This window comes from Sciurus vulgaris, assembly GCF_902686455.1.
Source record: "Sciurus vulgaris genome assembly, chromosome: 12".
Lineage (NCBI taxonomy): Eukaryota > Metazoa > Chordata > Mammalia > Rodentia > Sciuridae > Sciurus > Sciurus vulgaris.
This window is the reverse complement of record NC_136473.1, coordinates 84,492,069-84,511,109: the sequence shown is the minus strand read 5'-3', so window position 1 is coordinate 84,511,109 and position 19,041 is coordinate 84,492,069. Positions and strand designations below refer to the sequence as shown.

The 19,041-nt window shown below is 33.9% G+C and overlaps 1 protein-coding gene and 1 long non-coding RNA gene across 10 annotated transcripts in view; one reads left to right on the top strand and one right to left on the bottom strand.

Annotated features, from left to right (window-relative positions):
• Positions 1-19,041, top strand: part of PTPRC (protein tyrosine phosphatase receptor type C) — a 109,246-nt gene that overhangs the window by 48,308 nt on the left and 41,897 nt on the right. Inside the window, exons 3-10 of one of the 9 annotated variants that reach the window (XM_079108155.1) lie at positions 5,294-5,428; positions 7,715-7,858; positions 10,432-10,575; positions 11,357-11,431; positions 12,580-12,603; positions 14,484-14,702; positions 15,440-15,577; positions 16,728-16,865. In XM_079108155.1, the coding sequence (XP_078964281.1) occupies positions 5,294-5,428; positions 7,715-7,858; positions 10,432-10,575; positions 11,357-11,431; positions 12,580-12,603; positions 14,484-14,702; positions 15,440-15,577; positions 16,728-16,865 (1,017 nt within the window). Of the gene's footprint in view, positions 1-5,293; positions 5,429-7,714; positions 7,859-10,431; positions 10,576-11,356; positions 11,458-12,579; positions 12,604-14,483; positions 14,703-15,439; positions 15,578-16,727; positions 16,866-19,041 lie in introns of all 9 variants that reach the window. The other 8 variants (XM_079108157.1, XM_079108158.1, XM_079108156.1 and 5 more) reach the window with 8 other exon arrangements.
• Positions 4,273-5,375, bottom strand: LOC306642395. The gene is made up of 2 exons (XR_013758494.1): positions 5,240-5,375; positions 4,273-5,204 (listed from the first exon to the last, which is right to left on the bottom strand). It is a non-coding gene; the product is annotated as an uncharacterized lncRNA (long non-coding RNA).

The window sequence follows — 19,041 nt, the reverse complement described above, 5'->3', positions numbered from 1 at the left end:
TCAATAAAAAGTAGAGAAATACAATAAGAAAATGCATATTTTAATAATTATACATTACCCATCAGTTATACACATGTATCAGTACATGTACTTAAAAATACATTTCATTTCAAGGCCTAAGCCACTGAGTATTGATGAAGAATACTGTGGTCAAACCCCTCTGGTGGCACCTCTGAGGGGAGAGATATTTCAGATCAGTTTGTCCTCAGAAAATGAAATGTCATGGCAAAAAGTCACCCTTAATACTAACCATTCCCTCTTTCCATTTAATATTTGACTCCCTTTCACAACCTCAGCTCGATATCATTTGGAAAAGAACTTTATGTTCTTCTTGATAGTCATTAAGTAAGATGGGATGAACACATGTCTCTTAACTCTAGACCGAATGCAGCTTCTATCTTGCCAATAAAACTGCTCTTCACACAGTCTCACAACCTAAATGTTGAATCCAGCTGTGCCAAGTAGATTCCCATGTTATTTGACTTTGACCATTTTCTTCCTGAAACCCTTTCCACCCTTAACTCTTTGGTTTCAGGCTTTCTCCTGTAAGAAATAATTGGTTAGCTTTACTGGCCTTCTTCTTAATTTTCACTAAACTTCAGGATTCTGTTTTGGAGACTTTTTTATTTTTAATACAGCTTTGGGGATCTCTTTCATCTATATGCTGAACTATAGTATTGGTCCAGGTGTATCTTGAGCTACTAACCTCTGAGTCCAAATGCTACTGAACAATTTTACATGGAATCTCAAGCTTATCAAATTCTCTTCTTTCACTTGTTTTTTCTTTCTTTTTAGCACAATGAAATTCTCCATGTCCTACCTGCTGTAACTCACTTGTATGTTAAACTCTCAGTACGAGTGCTTTCTTTACCAGTCTCACACATCCTTGCTCCCAAAGATTTACCCAGTCTTGATGGCTACTTCTTAAGTGTTCCATGGACTCTTTTTTCTCCTGCTTTCTTTTGGGATGCTATTTTCCCAAGATTGTGCCTCTCATTTGCTTTCCTGTAGTCCCATGATTGTTTTTTCTGTCTTCAGCCTTATCATCTGTTAATCCATTTTCCAATTCTCAAAAAGTTTGATCTGAATTCAAATGCTTCTTTATTACATCTCCCCTTAAAGATATCACTCCAATGGCTATCTAAAGACCATAAAATAAATCACAAAGTCTTATTCCTCCAGTACTATACCAACTATACATAAACCTGTAGGTCATGACTTAAATGCATCCACCAGCCAGCCACCAACCTGGAAGTCTAATAAGATGTTCCTCCCATGTACTTCTTCTGCAGTACATTCTGTCTTCATGTTATGTCGATCTTTTGGGTTTTCTGTGTCTCAGAGTTCATTGAGGGTAGGAAACTTCTACGTATTTGTCATGTTATGCCTTTACCATGTGACATAATGCAAGTATTCAAAATAAATAATCATCATTTAAGTAAACGAATGCATCTGAGAAAAAAATCATTTTTAAGACTTTGACAGACTTGAAATTAATCTGTAGTTTCCCTTTATTCCTCCTTTTTCTAATTTTGCCTGGGAATTTAAAAGTAATAGCATTATATTGATCTTCTTGAGCTTTGTAAACATGTAAAGAGGAAAACTAGCTTCAAAGAGGTAAAAGATACTGAAAATTGCAACCTTGTAAATGTTCCAATATAAAAATGATATGTAATTTTAAATTTACATATACATATGCATATATAAACTTTGAAATTTTCTAAGAGGATTTTTTCCTTTTTGTAGGACAAATCTTGATTTCTCCCAGTGAGCAATATTTGTATTTTACTTATTTTATTTTCTTATTTTGAAGGTTATAATGTAGACATATATTTATTATTCAAATAATTCATTTTAAGAACAAATTTTATATTTCTGAATGATTCTTGACATTCACTTGTTCCATCCTGAGATAAGTCTGTTAACTACCTAAACATATTAAGTTGTACACATGTTATTATGTATAAGCATTAGCTTCTATTAAACTTGACGGTAAGTCACACGACAGGATTCTAATAATTTTTAAATATTTTAATACTATGAATAAATAAATTTAAGTTATATCACAAAACTTTATAGTCCAAATGTGAGTTAAAAATTATGAGATATTAAAGTGAAGTCTAAACATAATTATGTTTATTTAAGTTAGTATATATTTTATATGTTAATTACATTTGTATTTATTAATATTTAAAATTTCACATATAGTCTTACATAGTAAACAATTATTTGCATCTTAATTCTTCAAGAGTAATTTGCCATTTTCAAAGCATACAAAAGCCTTGACTATTAAGATATTTTGTAATAACCATTTCAAATTCTCCTTTCACAATTGTATGAATGGTCTTAAAAAGTGTTCAAATTCTGAGATAAATAAATTTAAGCAATGAAAATTCTGCCAACACGGTCATATGTATTACACACAAAATAATAGATAAATTAAATTGCAGTCAATTAAAGATAAATCATGTCACTTATCATTATTGAAGATGTTCTATTTATTTACTGATTAATCATATGGTTGACTGTATGCACTGAGAAAGTAAGTAAACCACTAATACAGTTACTGTTTAATAATTATAACACACAATTCTAAATGTGACATATTTGACATATTCTGAAAATTGGATAATTATAGGAATTATTTTTGTCATTAAATAAAAATTCTTTCCCAATAATGAAAACAAAAACTATGCAAATACTAATGAAAACACTCCCAAATCTGTGTAAGAAGTATATTCTTTTAATTTTTAAAAGGTCTAATGGAATTTATGTCATTCCTGCATAGCAGAGTTTGATTGATTTACGTAATCTTCTTAAATGAAATATAGCATCTCTTTTATAGAGGATTAAGTTACTCGATCTTATGAACAACTTATTTTTGTGTAAAAGAGATGGATATGTGATAGAATGAGATGTCAGTGTTTAAAATGGTAGATGACTTGGTACCATTGTGAGGGAGCTTCCATTTCCTCTGCCCTCATTGACTCTGCTGTCATAAGTTTTCAAATGAGGAAACCTGGTGAGTTAAAATTGTGACCCATTATGCAAAAGTGAATGGTATCTCCCAAATATTGTCAACAAGAATGTTATCAATGGGAACCAGTAATCTGACCAAGGTGGGAGTTAGGAGACAAAGTGAAATTGGCAATTGAATCATGTCCCCTAATCTTAACTTCCTATTTGTGAAACTAGAGATTAAGTGTATGCAAGGATATGAAGACTTCTACATGGAAGAACAGATCTCTGAACACCCAGCTTCATATGCCAGGACTGAAACTGCTTTGTTGGAAGTAGTCTTTAGGAATTTCCCTCTTCAAAATAGCATAGCACTGTTACATTGAGTGTTTGGATTGGTTCTCCTTCTAAAGTTTATAATTCAAAACTAACAAATGAGTGGGAGTGGATGCTAAAGAGAGCTTGTTGCAACATTTTTTTTTCACAGCAAAAGGGATCATTGAAATCCTGCCAACAACAAAGTTTATCCAACCTAAAAATAACAAATTAATAGTTGCTGTGTCTATAATGATGATAGTGAGTGAACATTGGTGGACAGAATAGCTCAGTCCTCCCTCCTACCCTTGCTTTCCTCTTCACTTTTTTTTTCTTTTCCCTTATTTTCCCTCCCTTTTATTCAAGGCATAGTAGATGGGAAAATACTATGGTTAGGCTTTCAATTTGACCCCAAAGATTGGGGGTAGCTACTGGCCTATTTTTTCATTGGATATGTTGGCAAGTAATTAGGGGTGAAAGTTTGTTACTAAATGGATTGATTTGTGATTACCTGGTTATATAATTCTAGATAGTGAATATTTTCATTGGAAAATAACACATATAACAAGTGCATTAGCACTTTGGATTTCTGTAATCACGGAATAATTTTGTGATATTTCCCATGTATTGGCAGTTCAATATGATTTAGATTGGTTTTATCTGTAGTGAAAATTAACTTTATTTTTGCATTAATGGATGAAATTAGGGTTTCTTTCTGTTATTCCGATTTCCATTTTCTTAATTTTCTAATCAGTAATAATACCTTAATTTTTGTTCTTCTTCTCATCTCCTCACTTCCACTTTTCTAATTTTCTCAGTCTTTCCATCTTCCCATATTTGAGCCATTCTCTTTCACCCAAACTTGTTGAACTGAATTAATTTCAGTAATTGTGTAATATTTCAGTTTTAATTAATTGAATATTTAAAAATACATAATTTGCTATCCAAAGAAATTAATACATGTTTAAACAGAAAATTTAGAAAAATTAATTTCCCTAATTAATTCCAAAAATCACATGTAAGTTTAAAAATAAACCAATTTGGTATATTTCCCTATTCTTTCATAAAGAAATAGAGTTTTTCTGTCAAACAGCACAAACCAATTTAAAGGCCTTTCATATCCACTGCTGATTTGCCCTGAATAAAACTGTTCCCATGGGTACATCGATATCAATTTTGCTGGTACCTATTTCACTAATACTTGGTCACAAATCTCTTACTTTTAAAGTGAATTTGAACTGTGGAAAATATTACTTCAGTATCTTAAATTGTGTTTCTTTTGTTATCATAAAGTTAAAGATATTTTGATGTTTTCATAAATGTGAGTCATGTGTATACCTATTTGTGAATTTCATTTTCCAGTTCTTTACTCCCATTTCATTTGCTTTGGTTACATTTAATATATTTAAAAAGTCTGTGTGTATCTAGAATTTTGTTTTTCCTTTACTGTTTTTCTCTTGGAATCTTATTTCTCCTGATAATTCCCTTCTGACTTTATCTCTCTCCTTTATTTTCTTCATCTAAAAGTTTTTTAAAATTTCCCTTAAGCATCTTTACCCATTGTTCTCCATCCTTCTGAACCCAAATGCTTTGGATAACTAAAAACCCAGAAACTGAATGGGAAGAGAGAAAAGGATAGCTGTTTTCAAGACTATTTTCCCACTTTTACCTTTAGCTATTATTTTGTTGCTTAATTTATTATCTATATTTGCATGTTATATTTCTGCATGCACCTGTATTTGCACCCCCAAAGCTAAAAAAAGAGTGGAAATGGATGGTAAAGAGAGCTTGTTGCAACAATTCTCTCAGAGCAAAAGGAATCATTGAAATCCTGCCTCCACCAAAGTTGACCTACTTGTCTGTGTTACATATGTGTAGTGGGCATGGCATATATGTTATGAGGAACTGGAGAGTTGGTATACTTAGGTGTACTCTCTTAGAGTTGGTATACTTAGAGTTGGTATACTATGGAGTTCACGTATTTGTTTCCTTCTTCTTCCATCTCCCATTAATATAACAGGACTGAACACCACTGAAAATTCCAGGATTCTGTTTCCAAGTAGCCCCTTACCTGCTCGCACCACTGCACTCTCACTTGCAAGCATCTCTGAAAGAGAAAATGACACCTCAGAGACCGTGTCTCCTCCTAGTCCAGGTGATCCTTCAACCAAATCTCTCTAGACCCTTTGGATGATGCTAATGTTTTTGCTATGACAGGTTAACACAGAAATGTTCTTAACTGAAATATATTAGGGAAAAACTCATTAAAAAAAAATTCTTAAGTGATCAAACAGCTTTTCTTTAAATTGTGTGTGCAGTTTCTAATTATGTGTGCAGTATTTTATTCAAGTGCATAAAATGTAGTAAGTAGTAGATCCCTATAAAATATTAGTTGGCTGAAGTCATGAATGTGTGCCATTAGGGAGAGGGGAAGGGAGGGAGGAAAGACCCTAAGTAAAATCAGGAGGGGAAAGTTTCTCCAGTTCTCCTCCATGTCCCCACTTCTCTCCATTCCTGCTCACTCAGTTTGCTGTAGCCCAGGATGGGTTGGAACTCCTTATCAGAGTTAAAGAAGAATCTTTCCCTTTCTTTGTTCCATTCCATGTTCATATTATCAAAAACTATTGAAGATAGACAATTTATTTTTAAAAAATCCTCTCTGAAGATTTTACCTTGGCTTTGTTATGTGGGTTTCTCTCGGAGATATTTGTGTTATTTATATTATATTTTAAATTAATCCAAGTTGTGAGAACTAATAGTGGGATTTAAGGTAAGATGGTCACATTCATAGCAAGATATCAGATTGATGTGAGAAGTAATTTTGCTCCTTAGAACATTTACATGTCAATGATTCCAGCTCCTTTTATGGTCAACGTTAGGTCTGCCAGTGTATTCAGTACATAAATCTACCAACAGGACAGTTGGTTGTCCATGTATTTCTGAGATAATGTGCTATAATTTTCTTAAGTAAACAGGTTTATAGATAAACTTTGATAAGAACTAAGCTATGTGATTAACAATGCCATTTATCTTAATTTGTAAAACAAACATGTATAACACAGTCACAGAAACTTTGTTTACAGCAGATTGCAGTGTTTTGAGTGCAACATTGATGAAATATACTAATAAGCAGTTAAATAAATGGATAATGCCTTCTTCAGCAATTACTGACTGTGTAATCAATCTTTATTCCACTTCTTCCTGCCACCAACAGCAGAAAGGTGGCTAGAACATCTGAACTCATTGCCTGATGTTTCTACAAACGCAATTTAAGGATGGAGTTGCTGTTATTGGGTGGAACATTTCATTCTAAGTTACTATTGCTGAGTCATGTCACACAGAATTTCCATATTAAAGGTTCCATGTTTTACTTCACATACACACACAACAAATCACACTTATGAAACATTTCTGACTCTTTATTGCCACATACTTTGTTTTTAACCTGAACAAATAAGTCATACATTTATAAATAGAGCATATGAGAAAAAAGGTTTTAAAACTGAATGTACTGAAAATAAGGATAATTAATCTTAAAATTGTGATTAATTTTGGCAGTATCAATCCTGCTTTCTAATAAAAGGGCACATTTATATAGAAAATAAACTTGCCATAAGGTGATATATCAGTTATCTGCTGCAACAAATTATGTATACATTATTTAATTCATGATTATGATTGATTTGCATTTTAGAATACAACCAATTTTTGTCTTGCTCACTGATAAATGCAAGGAAACATACTTTAATCCACATTTCTAATGATTTAATATGCACCATTCAAAATAGATGCAACATGTGCAAACTATAGTTTCTTGAGTGTGTACATGTACATGTGTATATAAGCACACACTCATTGAACTGGTTGTACACTTCTCCTAGCAGTAAATATTATCAATCTGTCAAAACTGCCATTATGGTAGTTAAAAATACTTCATGTCGATTTACATTTGTTTAATTTGTCATAATGATGAGCATTTTTCCCCATACGTTTTGAATTCTGTATATATCAATTAGATACCTGCTACATGGTTTGTCCATTTTTCTATTTCTTCTCTGTGATTTGTGAGATATTAGTTTATTGGAGGATTCCATTCTTATTCTGTCCACAAGAAAATGTTCCAGCATTCAGTTTGTAGAGTTGAAGGAGAATTTGAAAAGGTCATAGAGACTTGGAAGTCACATAAAAACAATCTGCACGCGTGAATCCTCTAAGGCCAGCTGTCTAACCCAGGGAGCCCCCAGGAATCTGGAGACGGGGCACTCAGGTGCCATCTTCCTGCCAGGGGACCTCCATAAATGGCAGGGACATTTTAATAGATTGGGTCACTTCACAGTTTGGTAACCTGTAATGGCAACTTGCTCCTTGTTAGTCTCTTAGTATTTGGATTTTCTCCTGCAGTGCAGAAAGACTGATGGAGAGATCTCATTTTCTTGCCTAGGTGTTGCATCCTCACAGACGCCTTACCTTCCCACGCATGCCGACTCGCCGGCGCCCTCTCCCGGAGAAGCTGACCCGCAAACACTCAGCAGCAAGGCTGTGCTTACCGCACTCACGACCGCTCTGGGCGGGCTTAATGTTTCAGGTTTGCGGATCCTTTAGACTTGTGCAAATACAAAGAGTACGAGAGAGCTTGCTGTATCTAAAAAGGGTGTGAAAAAAATCCAGCCACTTAGTCAACGCATTGCACTTGCTAGCTGATAAATTTGGACTTTCATATTTACTCTTAGGATATGAAACCACATAACAAAAGTTATTCTAACAGATATGAAATAGTAAAGAATGAGGATTTAGGCTACAGCAAAAACGTGCTCAGGAGGAACCGGTTATTTATGATACACTGTATTTCTTTCTATTTTAGGCAGTTATTGTACAGTGAAACCTTTTTGCTAGTAATAAAGAATAATGAATCTTTAAATCTTTAAACCCTCGAATCAACAAACAATAGTGAAAACTAGGTGATTGCTTGTTATCACTAAATAATGAAATTATTATTTTAGAAAATGAGAAAAAAGAAAAACCTGCTTGTGTTTTCCATTTAATTCTCCAGATTCATATTAGCGTCTTTGTTTTCATAAAGCATCCTCTCCTTAACTTTCCAAAAGTAGTGTCTAAATCCCTTCATGGTGTCATTTTTTTTTTTTTTTTCCACAGATAAAGGAAGCATGTCCCTTCTCAGGTCATAAGTCCATACACTTACACATGTAAATTGAGTAACCTGAGTACTTGGATGTTACAGATAGAAGTGGAGGGCTAAATGGCTGGCGGGAAAGCAGTGCTGCTTGGTACGATTCAAACATGGAAGCTCAGCACATATAAGACATACTTATTTATTCTGAAGGATTAGCGGGTCCTCTTAGCATGAAAATATTACAAGAAGCTTGCACATGTTAAACATCGGTGTATTTAGCAAATCCATAGACTCAGAAGATGTGGAAGGGAAGAAATTGTAAAATACCCAAATAAAACTGACCCCTAGGGACCGGTTGTCACACAAACTACTCTGCCCTAATCAAAGAATTCCTCCTCTCATTCTGTGGCTACTTTTACTAATTAAAGATCTATTTTATTATGAAGAATCAACCTGATTAAAGTTGAAAATGCCATTCCTAAACTGTGGCTGAGATTTCCTACCTAAGGAGGGAAATGTGGTTTTCAGATGAGGAGGTGAAAACCAGGGGACCTCTGGACAGCACAGGGGCAAGGGTTGCATAGGAGGAAAGAAGAAAAGAGGCAAGTGAAAGAAAAGTAGGAAGGAAGGTGGAAGAAGGCTAAAGACAAACCTGGCTGCCTTAAAACTTTGCAGAGTTCCAGTTCTAAGTCTGAATGAAATTTGAAAGTAAAAATAAATAAGCTTTCCTACTCTTCTACTTACTCTTTTGGAGCCCTGCTCAAGATCCTGAACTGATGAATTGATGTTTACTTTATTCATTTTCTTCGGTGGCTTAGTTAAATGTAGATGTTTAGTAGCTTTGGAAGACTGAACTAAGAACTCAAACTCAATTAGGAGGGAGATGCATTTCCAATTCCAAAAGAAGGAACGCATTAAATTAGGAACTGCAATACATTTGCAATTGGAAGATGCCTGTATACACCATTAAAGTCATTTGCAGAACATGCATATGTGTATCACTGACAAAATGCAGAGTCTCACTGCAGGTGGGCACAATTTCATATCATTGAACTGACAACCCCAGGCATCCTGACTGAAATAACCAAACAACCTCTGGATTAGGGGCTAGCTTCTGTTTCTTTTACTCTCCCCATGACAACTAGCAAAGAACTAGTCAAGTTGTAATTCTGAGTGTGATGTCTAGGGAAAGACTGTAATGTTCATTAAGTGCTTTGAAGCCTGACAAGGAAGAGTCTTCACCAAGTACAATGTGCAACTTCTACAACACTAGATTCTATACTGATTAGCTCATTTATCATTAGAAAATAGGGAAATTAGGTCGACATAATGTAAAGTTTGTTGGTTCCAAACCAATTTGATTTTTACCTGGCAAGAGAACCTACCCAGTGAAAGTAGTATTGTAACCTTCAGCCAGAAAGAACTCTGAGCTCAGCTACTGCATAGGCAGGAGCCCAGGGTATCTATTTTAAAAAATTAAAACTGAGTACCTGCACACAAGGATCCTTTCCTAGAGAGGTGTACCCATGTGAGGTTCTCAGCAGGTGCCAGGCCCACTTCCTCCTGTTCCAACCTTAACACAGTCTTTTACATGCAGGCTTTCACTTTAGTCTTCATGGTGTCCACACCACCAAGAGAGCATCCCTCTCTGCTGTTCTGATTTATTTTCAGTATTGCCTATGTCAGTTCTCAGCTAGGAATCTTGACCTCTCTGTGCTGTTCAACCTACTTCCTGGGGCTCCAACTGTTTTTTTTTTTTGTTTGTTTGTTTGTTTTTTTTCTTAAATTTATGGTCTGATTACAATGTTGCATAAGTTTCCAGTTGTCTGCCCTTAAAATTCATCTTTCCCAAAAGCCCTCGTATTTTTTAGTACAGTTTTGCGGAATGCGTCTATTGTGATACAGCAGATATGCTTGAATGCTCCAGCTCTGCCTTAGCTTCAGTAATCATATTTATGTTGGTTGTCCAGTCACTGCTCTTGTGTGACAGAATCAAGTGACAGTGCTGATGGTCCTTCTGATTGCAGGTGTCCCTGATGGGAGGAGTACAGCCAGCACCTTTCCTGCAGACACAGCCTTCTCCTCAGCAGTCACCCTCAGACCTGCACACAACAGCTCTGCTGTCTTACCTGCATACACTTCCAATATCAGCACCACAGACAACTCCTCAGGTTTGCCTTGATGCTGCAGGTGTTTTAGGTTATGGATAATGAAATGGAAACTCAAAACTTGAATGCATCTCTTTTATTTCACTCCAAATATTATTTTCAGGTTTCCTGATTTACAGAATTTTACATCTTGATACTAATTTAAGCACAAGACACTTACCAGTAAGCTTTCTCTGGACATTTTTTTTTTTTTATTACTAGTATTATAAAGGTGTATGATTAAAGAAGAAAAGATAATAGATTTTAATGTTATCTAGCCCTGGGATCTAATTCAGCTTCTTCAATTTTCTAGCTGATTTTAGGACAAGTTGCTAGTGTTTTCTGAGTATTGGTTTTTCCCTTCTGTAAAAATGGATATAATAATACTCATTTCATGAGATTGATGTGAAAATTGAATGTGCACAAACGTCTCATATACAATGGATATTATCAAAGAGTAACCAATCCCTTTAGTATTGAAAATAAGGAGAGTTGTAATTGAAAGGCAAAATAATAGTTTGAAGAGAATTACACATCAGGTAAGAATAATACTAAGGAATGCACAGTTTACTATCAACTTACATGATGTTTAGTTCAAATTACTGGAAATACTAATTATCTAAAAGGGTTAGTCATAGAAAATCTTTGGTTCATTTGACTATTTCAAAAAACAAGCAAGTATTAGTTCAAAAGGGATTCCTAGAACAAAAAATCGATCAGGACATTATCTTTGCTAAAGAGTTTTTCCCTCACCCTTTAATATGGCCAAGTTGTTAACTTTTATTCTTTTGTTATTTCCTTGCAGATTTCAACTCCATATCTACTGCAGCATCCACTGTGAGCCTTCCAGCAAGCACCGTCCCTCCAGTTACAACAATAGGTGACAACCTTACTCTCAGTCATGTGGTCACACTACCACCAGTACTGAGGATATACTTACAGCCCAGTCTTCTACTTCTTCTTTCTGGGGCTGCTTTCTTTGAGAGGTTCAACTTAGCATTTCATTCCCAAGAGCCATGGAATAGCATGCCCTTATCCCTTTGGCAATGCAAGAACCGATGCGATCAGGACATAATCTTACTGTAATAGCCACCACACTGTTGCAGTAACATCCCCTACAAGTTCTATGCTTTATGAAAACCCATATGAGAAATAACCAAATCTATTAGAACTTCTTTCTCCGAGAATGGGTTTAAATATTAGTGTTGAAAAGAATAATTCTGTCAGTGAAGCACTGATTTCCAAGTGATGGACAGGTAACCAAGGATGGGTGACAGTTTTGGTCAAGCAATGTGGGGGCATGAAGGTGAAGGGATGGGGTGCCTGGGGAATTCCCCACAGCAGTGGCTGCATCTGGATCAGCAAAGGCAGAGTCTGCAAGTCCACCATTCTCCCCCAAATTCTTCCAACTCTGAGAGAAGACTAGTAGAGATCTCTTACCTTTCATGTATCACATTTCTTCCCAACTCTTCAGTTAAATCATATGCTCACACAATATGCTACTCAATTTGAGAGAGCAATTTATTTTTTTCTCTTTGCCAAAGTATTTTTAAAGAGTTTATACAAAAGCTAAACTAAAGAACAACACAGCCCTTACCTGTAATATGATTTGTAAAAGCAGAGTATAAACTTCAATCAATAAAGGTTATAGCCATATAAATCCAGGTTTAGATTAGTAAAGGGGGTGAGGACCTTTAAAATATCTTTGGCAGTATGACTATTTGGCCTCATCACCATAATGTAATCAGATGTGTACAAAAGAGTCTTGATACTATTTTTATTACATTTGCACTTAGTGAATAAAGTTATGAAAATATTTTATGGACCTAGTTTGTTATTTTATAACATTTGGGATTTGATATCAAACACGGTACTGGACAAACTCTGCATAAATATACTCTTAACTCTCACTAGATAGATTTTCTAGCTTAAGAAGTTAAAAAGTGTAAATCACCTTTCCCCAAAATAACTAGAGCAGCTCTATTCTAAAAAAATTAATAATTCACCTTATTTTCTTTTCTATTACAGCTACTACAACTTTACCAACATGTGGTAAGTTTGTTTACTTAGAGGCAGCCTACATTAGTGTGGAAGAGAACTTTAATTATTTTCCTCTTCATTCCAAGATTTCAAAATGAACTCTCTGGCTCTCATCTTTTGTGAATGACCAGCTCCAAATCTTGAAAGCCAGTGTTGCTCAGTGGCAAGATGGTTAGATTTCATATTCAGACCTGGTTTTGAGATTCAGGATTATAAATTAATAGCTAGACAACTTTGATGAAGTCACTTAACAACAGTTAATTATTTGTAAAATGGGATAGCAAGTTTGCTTTAGGATGGGAGAAAGATGATAAATATGTGCATAATACTTGCAAAACTTATGAAGAAGGAAAGAAGAAGACGAAAAGAGTCCTTTTCTGCCTATCCCTCCATCTCTCCATCTTGCCAGACCTAGGGATAGCTCAGTACAGCCACTTAGAAACAGTTAGTCCATTCTTATCTCTCGTCCCAGCAGAAGCAAAGTCTTTCTTTGCAGAAAAATTTATTCTTACATTTACTTCCAGTTCTCACCACCGAAGCTACAGCCTTCAGTAGCTTTCTATATGATGATCTTTTATTCTTTTCATTTTATGCATATGTGTATTCTCCATGAGAATAAATTGTCTTCATAAGAAAAAAGCATATTTCTTTTCCAGATTAACAAAAGTTTGTAAGATATTATTACAATCTTATTTTTTAAATTAAATTTTTTAATTTGTTCTAATTAGTTGTACATGACAGTAGATCTTTATATGAACTATATATATTTGTTTCATGCATTTATTTAGGTAATGCAACCTTTTTTGCTCAGATTTCTTGAACCTCTCCCCTGGTATCATTGTCTCCTTATACTCTTCACTTAAGTAACATGAAACTACTTTTCCAAACACATATGTTTCTGCCACTGTTCCTGCTCCTGCTCTTCCTCTGCACCTCCAGTTCTGCTCCATCCCTATTGTCTGTCTCTTGTATTTGTTCTTGCATCTCCTGCTCATATTTTACAACACAAATGGAGTCATCTTTTCTGGAAACCCTCTCCTATCCCTTCAATATGAAGAAATGTCTCTCTCTTTGCTCACAGATAATTCTTGAATAATCTTATTATAGAACTTTGCTTGTGTCCTGCAATTGAGGCTGTGTTTCTCTCCACATTTGAGGGTACATTTCTAAATGTTGATCACATCTGACTTGCTTTTCTCTTTCTAGTGTTTGGGATAGTATCTTAAACATAACAAGGTCTTAAGAATTTTTGTTAAATAAAAACGAGTGAATAGAGTCATATTTATTGAAAAGATAGTTTTACCAATCAGTGGAAATTGTTGACATTAAATTAAATGTAAGTGTTTAGGAGGTGTTTATTATTATTAAAAAGTAAGTAAAGGATTGAATAAAAGTATTGAATTAGGGCCTAGTCTATGAATAATTGACATTCCACATATTTAGAGAAACAGTTCATTTATAACCACTTTTTAGAAAGCAAGGAAAATTATACAGTAAAGAGAGGAAATTTGTCAGATTTGTGCATCAATCCAGCAAGTAATTATTGAGCTCTTATTAATGACAGGTATTATGCTTTGATCTGAATTTATGTCAATGTTAAAAATAAACTAGTTTTGATTTTTATGGAAATTATAGCCCCATTAGGAAGATAGAGATTAACAATAACTATCTAAATATAAATTTATAAGCTGGAGTCTTTGATAAGTAAAGTACAGGGAACTATTAAAGAGGGGCATGGAGGCCCCTAATGTATTTCTTCTGTATTTTTATGTTTGTGGGGATATTTTGTTAGTGATTTGACATTTTAAAAAATATTTATTAAGGAATTTGTATTTAATGTAGTCTTGTTTATTCTTTCCAAAGGATAATCCTCACCTTTTTTTTTCTTTCAGAGGAAAAATATAAGACCATCTCTGTGAATTATTCATATGACCACAATAGTAGATCATTTACGGCAAAGCTGCTAAATGTTGAAGTTAATGTGTCATGTGACTCTGATAATTGTAAATCAAAGTTGCAAGGTCTACAGGGATGTTCCAGTACCATTGTTAATCTATCTGATGTTTCATGTACTTATCCACCTAAAAGATTAAAATTAGATGTGCCACCAGGTAAATATCAATTTATTTCTATTTGTATATTGACAAACACAGCACAGTTTCATGCATGTGTGTTCTAGTGATCCTAGTCTGATGAAAGAACAGTGCTGAGGGAATTAAAGCAGACAGTGGATGAATTGTATGCACCCTTAACCCAGTAAGAATGATCAAGTCACACAAGCCTTCTCTTCATACCCTGTAATGCCCCATCTACTTCTTTTACAGTGCAACAGTTGTCCCAGTAAAAGTCAAATAGTTCACTGAAAAATGAACATACCTATAAGAAATCAAATAAAATCTTAGAAAATGTGCAAAACTGCAATTTTATCTAGATAGTTGCTTGAGCTTTATTTTTAATAGTAACATAAATTTTAAATGAAACCCTACTGAAATATATGGTGTTCAAAATATAAAAATACTGTTTTCCATAAATAATGATAAATGTTTGAAGTAATAGATATAACTACCCTTCCTTTACAATTAAACAACATATACATGTATCAAAACACCACATTGGACACCACAAATTAGTACAATTATGTGTCAGTTAAAAATAAAGTAAAACCAAAAAACGATAATAATAAACTAAAAAACCAGGAAGCACCAAACTGTGAAAATTATAAGGCTTTTTCAAAAGTCATCTAAATTCTTATCAAATCCTGTCATGAATATAATATTAGGGACTTTAGTTGGGAAATAATACAGATTATGAAGTGTTAATCATGTTTATTTTTGCATCTTCTTGACAGAGCCTGAAAAGTTTGAGTTGGTTGATTGTACACCAAAAGAAGAAGCAAATATTTCAATTTGTTTAAATTGGAAAGTAAAAGGATCCTTTCTTTCCTTGCCTTGTGACCAAAAAAAATTTACATATACATTTCAATGTGGTAAGTCTATGACATTAGTCAGAGAATTTTTTATGGTACAAACTTGTTCTAGATATGGTTTAATTCTTTTTCTCCCCCTACATACCCACTCTTGCCTTTTATGTATGTATGTATTTATTTAATTTTTGATTTGTGGTATGTTTGAAATCAAACAACTGTATTATTTATGTTGCACAAATTTACAAAACTGAGACTCACCCTGTAAGGTATTTATTGAAAAAGTAAACACTTATTAACTTAAATATTTTTATTGATAACTGCTATATAACAGGCATTGTTGACAAGATTTTGAGAGAAGGGTGTTATAACAGACTGATGATACATATACCCTGGTAGAAAGGAAAAACTGATACGGGATTGTCAGGCTTCCGTCAAGAAAGTTCACACAGAAGGTCAAGAATACTTAATATAATTAATTATCATTATTATTTTCATGGGAAAATAATTATAATGGGAAAACAGCAAGAGCTTTGAGGAAAAGATCTGCTTCTAGATTGAGGGACCAATAACTGAGAGAGCATTGCTTAATAAGTGTATTTGAATTTAAAACGATGTGGACTCTCCCAGCCCTTGACATAAAGACACCTGCCAAGCCATATTTGTGAAGACAGAGCTGTGCACACACACATACAGGATGGAGTGCAGCACCGGCCATTATCACCACGTTAGGAGAAGATGCCTGACTACGGTGTAAGCTGTATGGGCACAGCCAGAGCAATCGTATGACAGACAGACAACCAAACAATGGTCTGGGGGCTGGGGAGATAGCTCAGTCGGTAGAGTGGGTTCGATCCCCAGCACCACAAAAAAAAAAAAAAAAAAAAAAAAAGAAAAACAAAACTACAACAAAAATGGTCTGTCTAGGCCAAGGCGAACTAAGGTGCACTCTCAGTTCTGAACAGAGAATGCTGAGGCAATGCCTCCTTCCATCAGTTAAATGAGGGAAACATTCAAATTAAGTTACACTTGAAAAGTGTTTCCTTTAAAGTTGAGTGTAGCAAAATTATTTTCAGGATCTTTGACTTACTATTTCAACCATTTGCATTGGTTTCCTAGCTAATGAATATTATATCACCGTAAATATGGATTAAGAAAAGAAAGTTAGGTGTGATATATTTATGTTCTCATCTGCAACAATTATTTATTTCAGGTAATAAGATATTTAATCAAAGCACAGTGAAGTTAAAAAATCTTTCACCAAAAAAACTCTACAGTTGTAAATCAAACGTGCTTTATAATCACCGTCCATATATTACTACAAATAAATTTATTGAAACAGATCTTGGAAGTGAGTATATTACTTATGTTTATATGTAAAATTGCTTTCTCTTTCGTGTTATTAATGACTTTTTGAGGACTACAGAAAATAATGGAATTTCAGAAAACAACTTTTAATCTGTTTTTAAAGTTGAATTTGAAAGTAAATTACACAAGGCCCAAACTTCTGTCATTTTCTTTTTTGTTCAAATTGTAGGCTGTAATTGGAAAGAGAACCGAAATAAGTAAAATATTTGTTTTCTCACTTACCATTTCATTTCCCCTTCTTTTAATAGTATCATTCTCTCTTTTGTGCATTGCTGTACCCTCTGCCCCTCTATCAAAGCCTGCCTCTGACAGAAGTAAAGTGAGCAAAGAAACTCACAAAGCACAGTAGTATGTCTAAGTATTGATTGCAAAATAGTAATTATTGTTATCAAAGTACCAGCAATATGAGTCATATGAAGATGATAATTCATAATTGACAACTGAAAAGTGAGATTACAGAAATGAATAGCATTTAGGAGGATTGGTAAAATAATGTTAAAATTTCCATATTTATTTAGAACTATAAAGGTTCCAATTAAATTTAGAATTTTCCAGGAATATTTATTCTTTGAGAATTTATGTATAACCACTATAAGGAAAGTAAGAGATGGCACCACTGACAAGCAATAGAAGAAAATGATGGAATAAAGAAAAGAGTTCTATGTATCACAGAAGGAAAGGTGATGTGGAGGAGCATGAGGAGGAGGAGGAAGAGCAAAAGAGAAAGGAAGAGTAGGAAGGGGCAGAGAACACCAAGTAGGAAACAATAGGAAAATAGAAATGTCACAGTATATCAAAAGTCCCAACAAAAATGAGAGCTTTGCACAGATTACTCAGATTTGAGGAAAGACCAATTTGGGGGAAATTTTGTAGCATAAAAAGTTTAAGTGATTTTATTGGATTTTTTTTCACTTTATTATGGGTTGAATGAAAGTCAATGAAAAGTGCGCCTGAAACAAATGCAAAGATAACAAAGTTTAGAGAACATATTATTGAACAAGGGAAAAAACAAAATAATAGGAATTTATTATTAATTGTAAGTTCTGGTTTTTGAAAAGAATAATAAAATAGTCAGTATCCAGCAGAACAATCCTTCGAGAAGCTCTATGGACTGAATGAAATAATAAGAATAAAATATATAGTGGAAATTCTATAAATTAGAAAACAACTCTGCATCCAATTTGAAAAATTAGATGAAAAGTGTAGTTTTCTAAAGGCTTGGATACATGAGCATTTACCTAGGAAGAGTAGCAAATTAGAATTAAAACTATATAGCTTATCTTTCTACCTACCTGTTTTCTTAATTGTCTTTTATCTTTTAAAGAAATGATCACTTTACAGGGCATGAGTGTGTAGCTGGGTGGTAGAACCCATATTTAGCATGCACAAAATACTAGATTTAATCCAAAACACCTGGAAATATAAATAAAAATAAAATGGTAGCTTTAACAGCAAGATAGTCAAATATTTAAAAAGCAGATAATTCTCATCCAAATGATTCCACTGTATAAAAGGCATGGGAACCTATCAACTCACTTTGATTGTTCTTAGGATTTCGAATAGGGTTAAGGTTAATATAATGCAGGTATGAAACCTGGCCAGAGCTTAGACAACTATAGATCTGCATTTCCTATGAAAATAGGAATGAAGTAGTAAGTAGACAATTAGCAAAATGTATTAAAAAATAATATATATACATTATTAAGAGTTATCCCAGTAATATGTTTATTTAAGGCTGAAAGATTCCTGTATTACTGGGATAAAAAAATATATGTACATATTATACATAAAATATGTATACTTGTACAAGTACATATATGTTTGTACATGGCTTGTGATGAGTGTTCAACTTCATTCTTTTGCATGTGACCATCTGGTTACCCTAGCACCAATTGCTGAAATTCTTTCTTCCATTGCATTGTCTGGCTACTATTCAAAAATTAGGTGAACTTAATGATAAATGTATTTCTTGACTCTTAGTTCTATTCATTCATTTATGTATCTATCTTTATACCAGTACTAGATTTTTACTGTTGCTTTGTAATAAGTTTTACAAATCAGAAAGTTTGAGTCATTCAAATTCCTTCTTCTTCCTCAAGATTGTTTGGAATATATGGCAGCCCTTGAAATTCCAGATGAATTTTAGGATCAACTTGCTA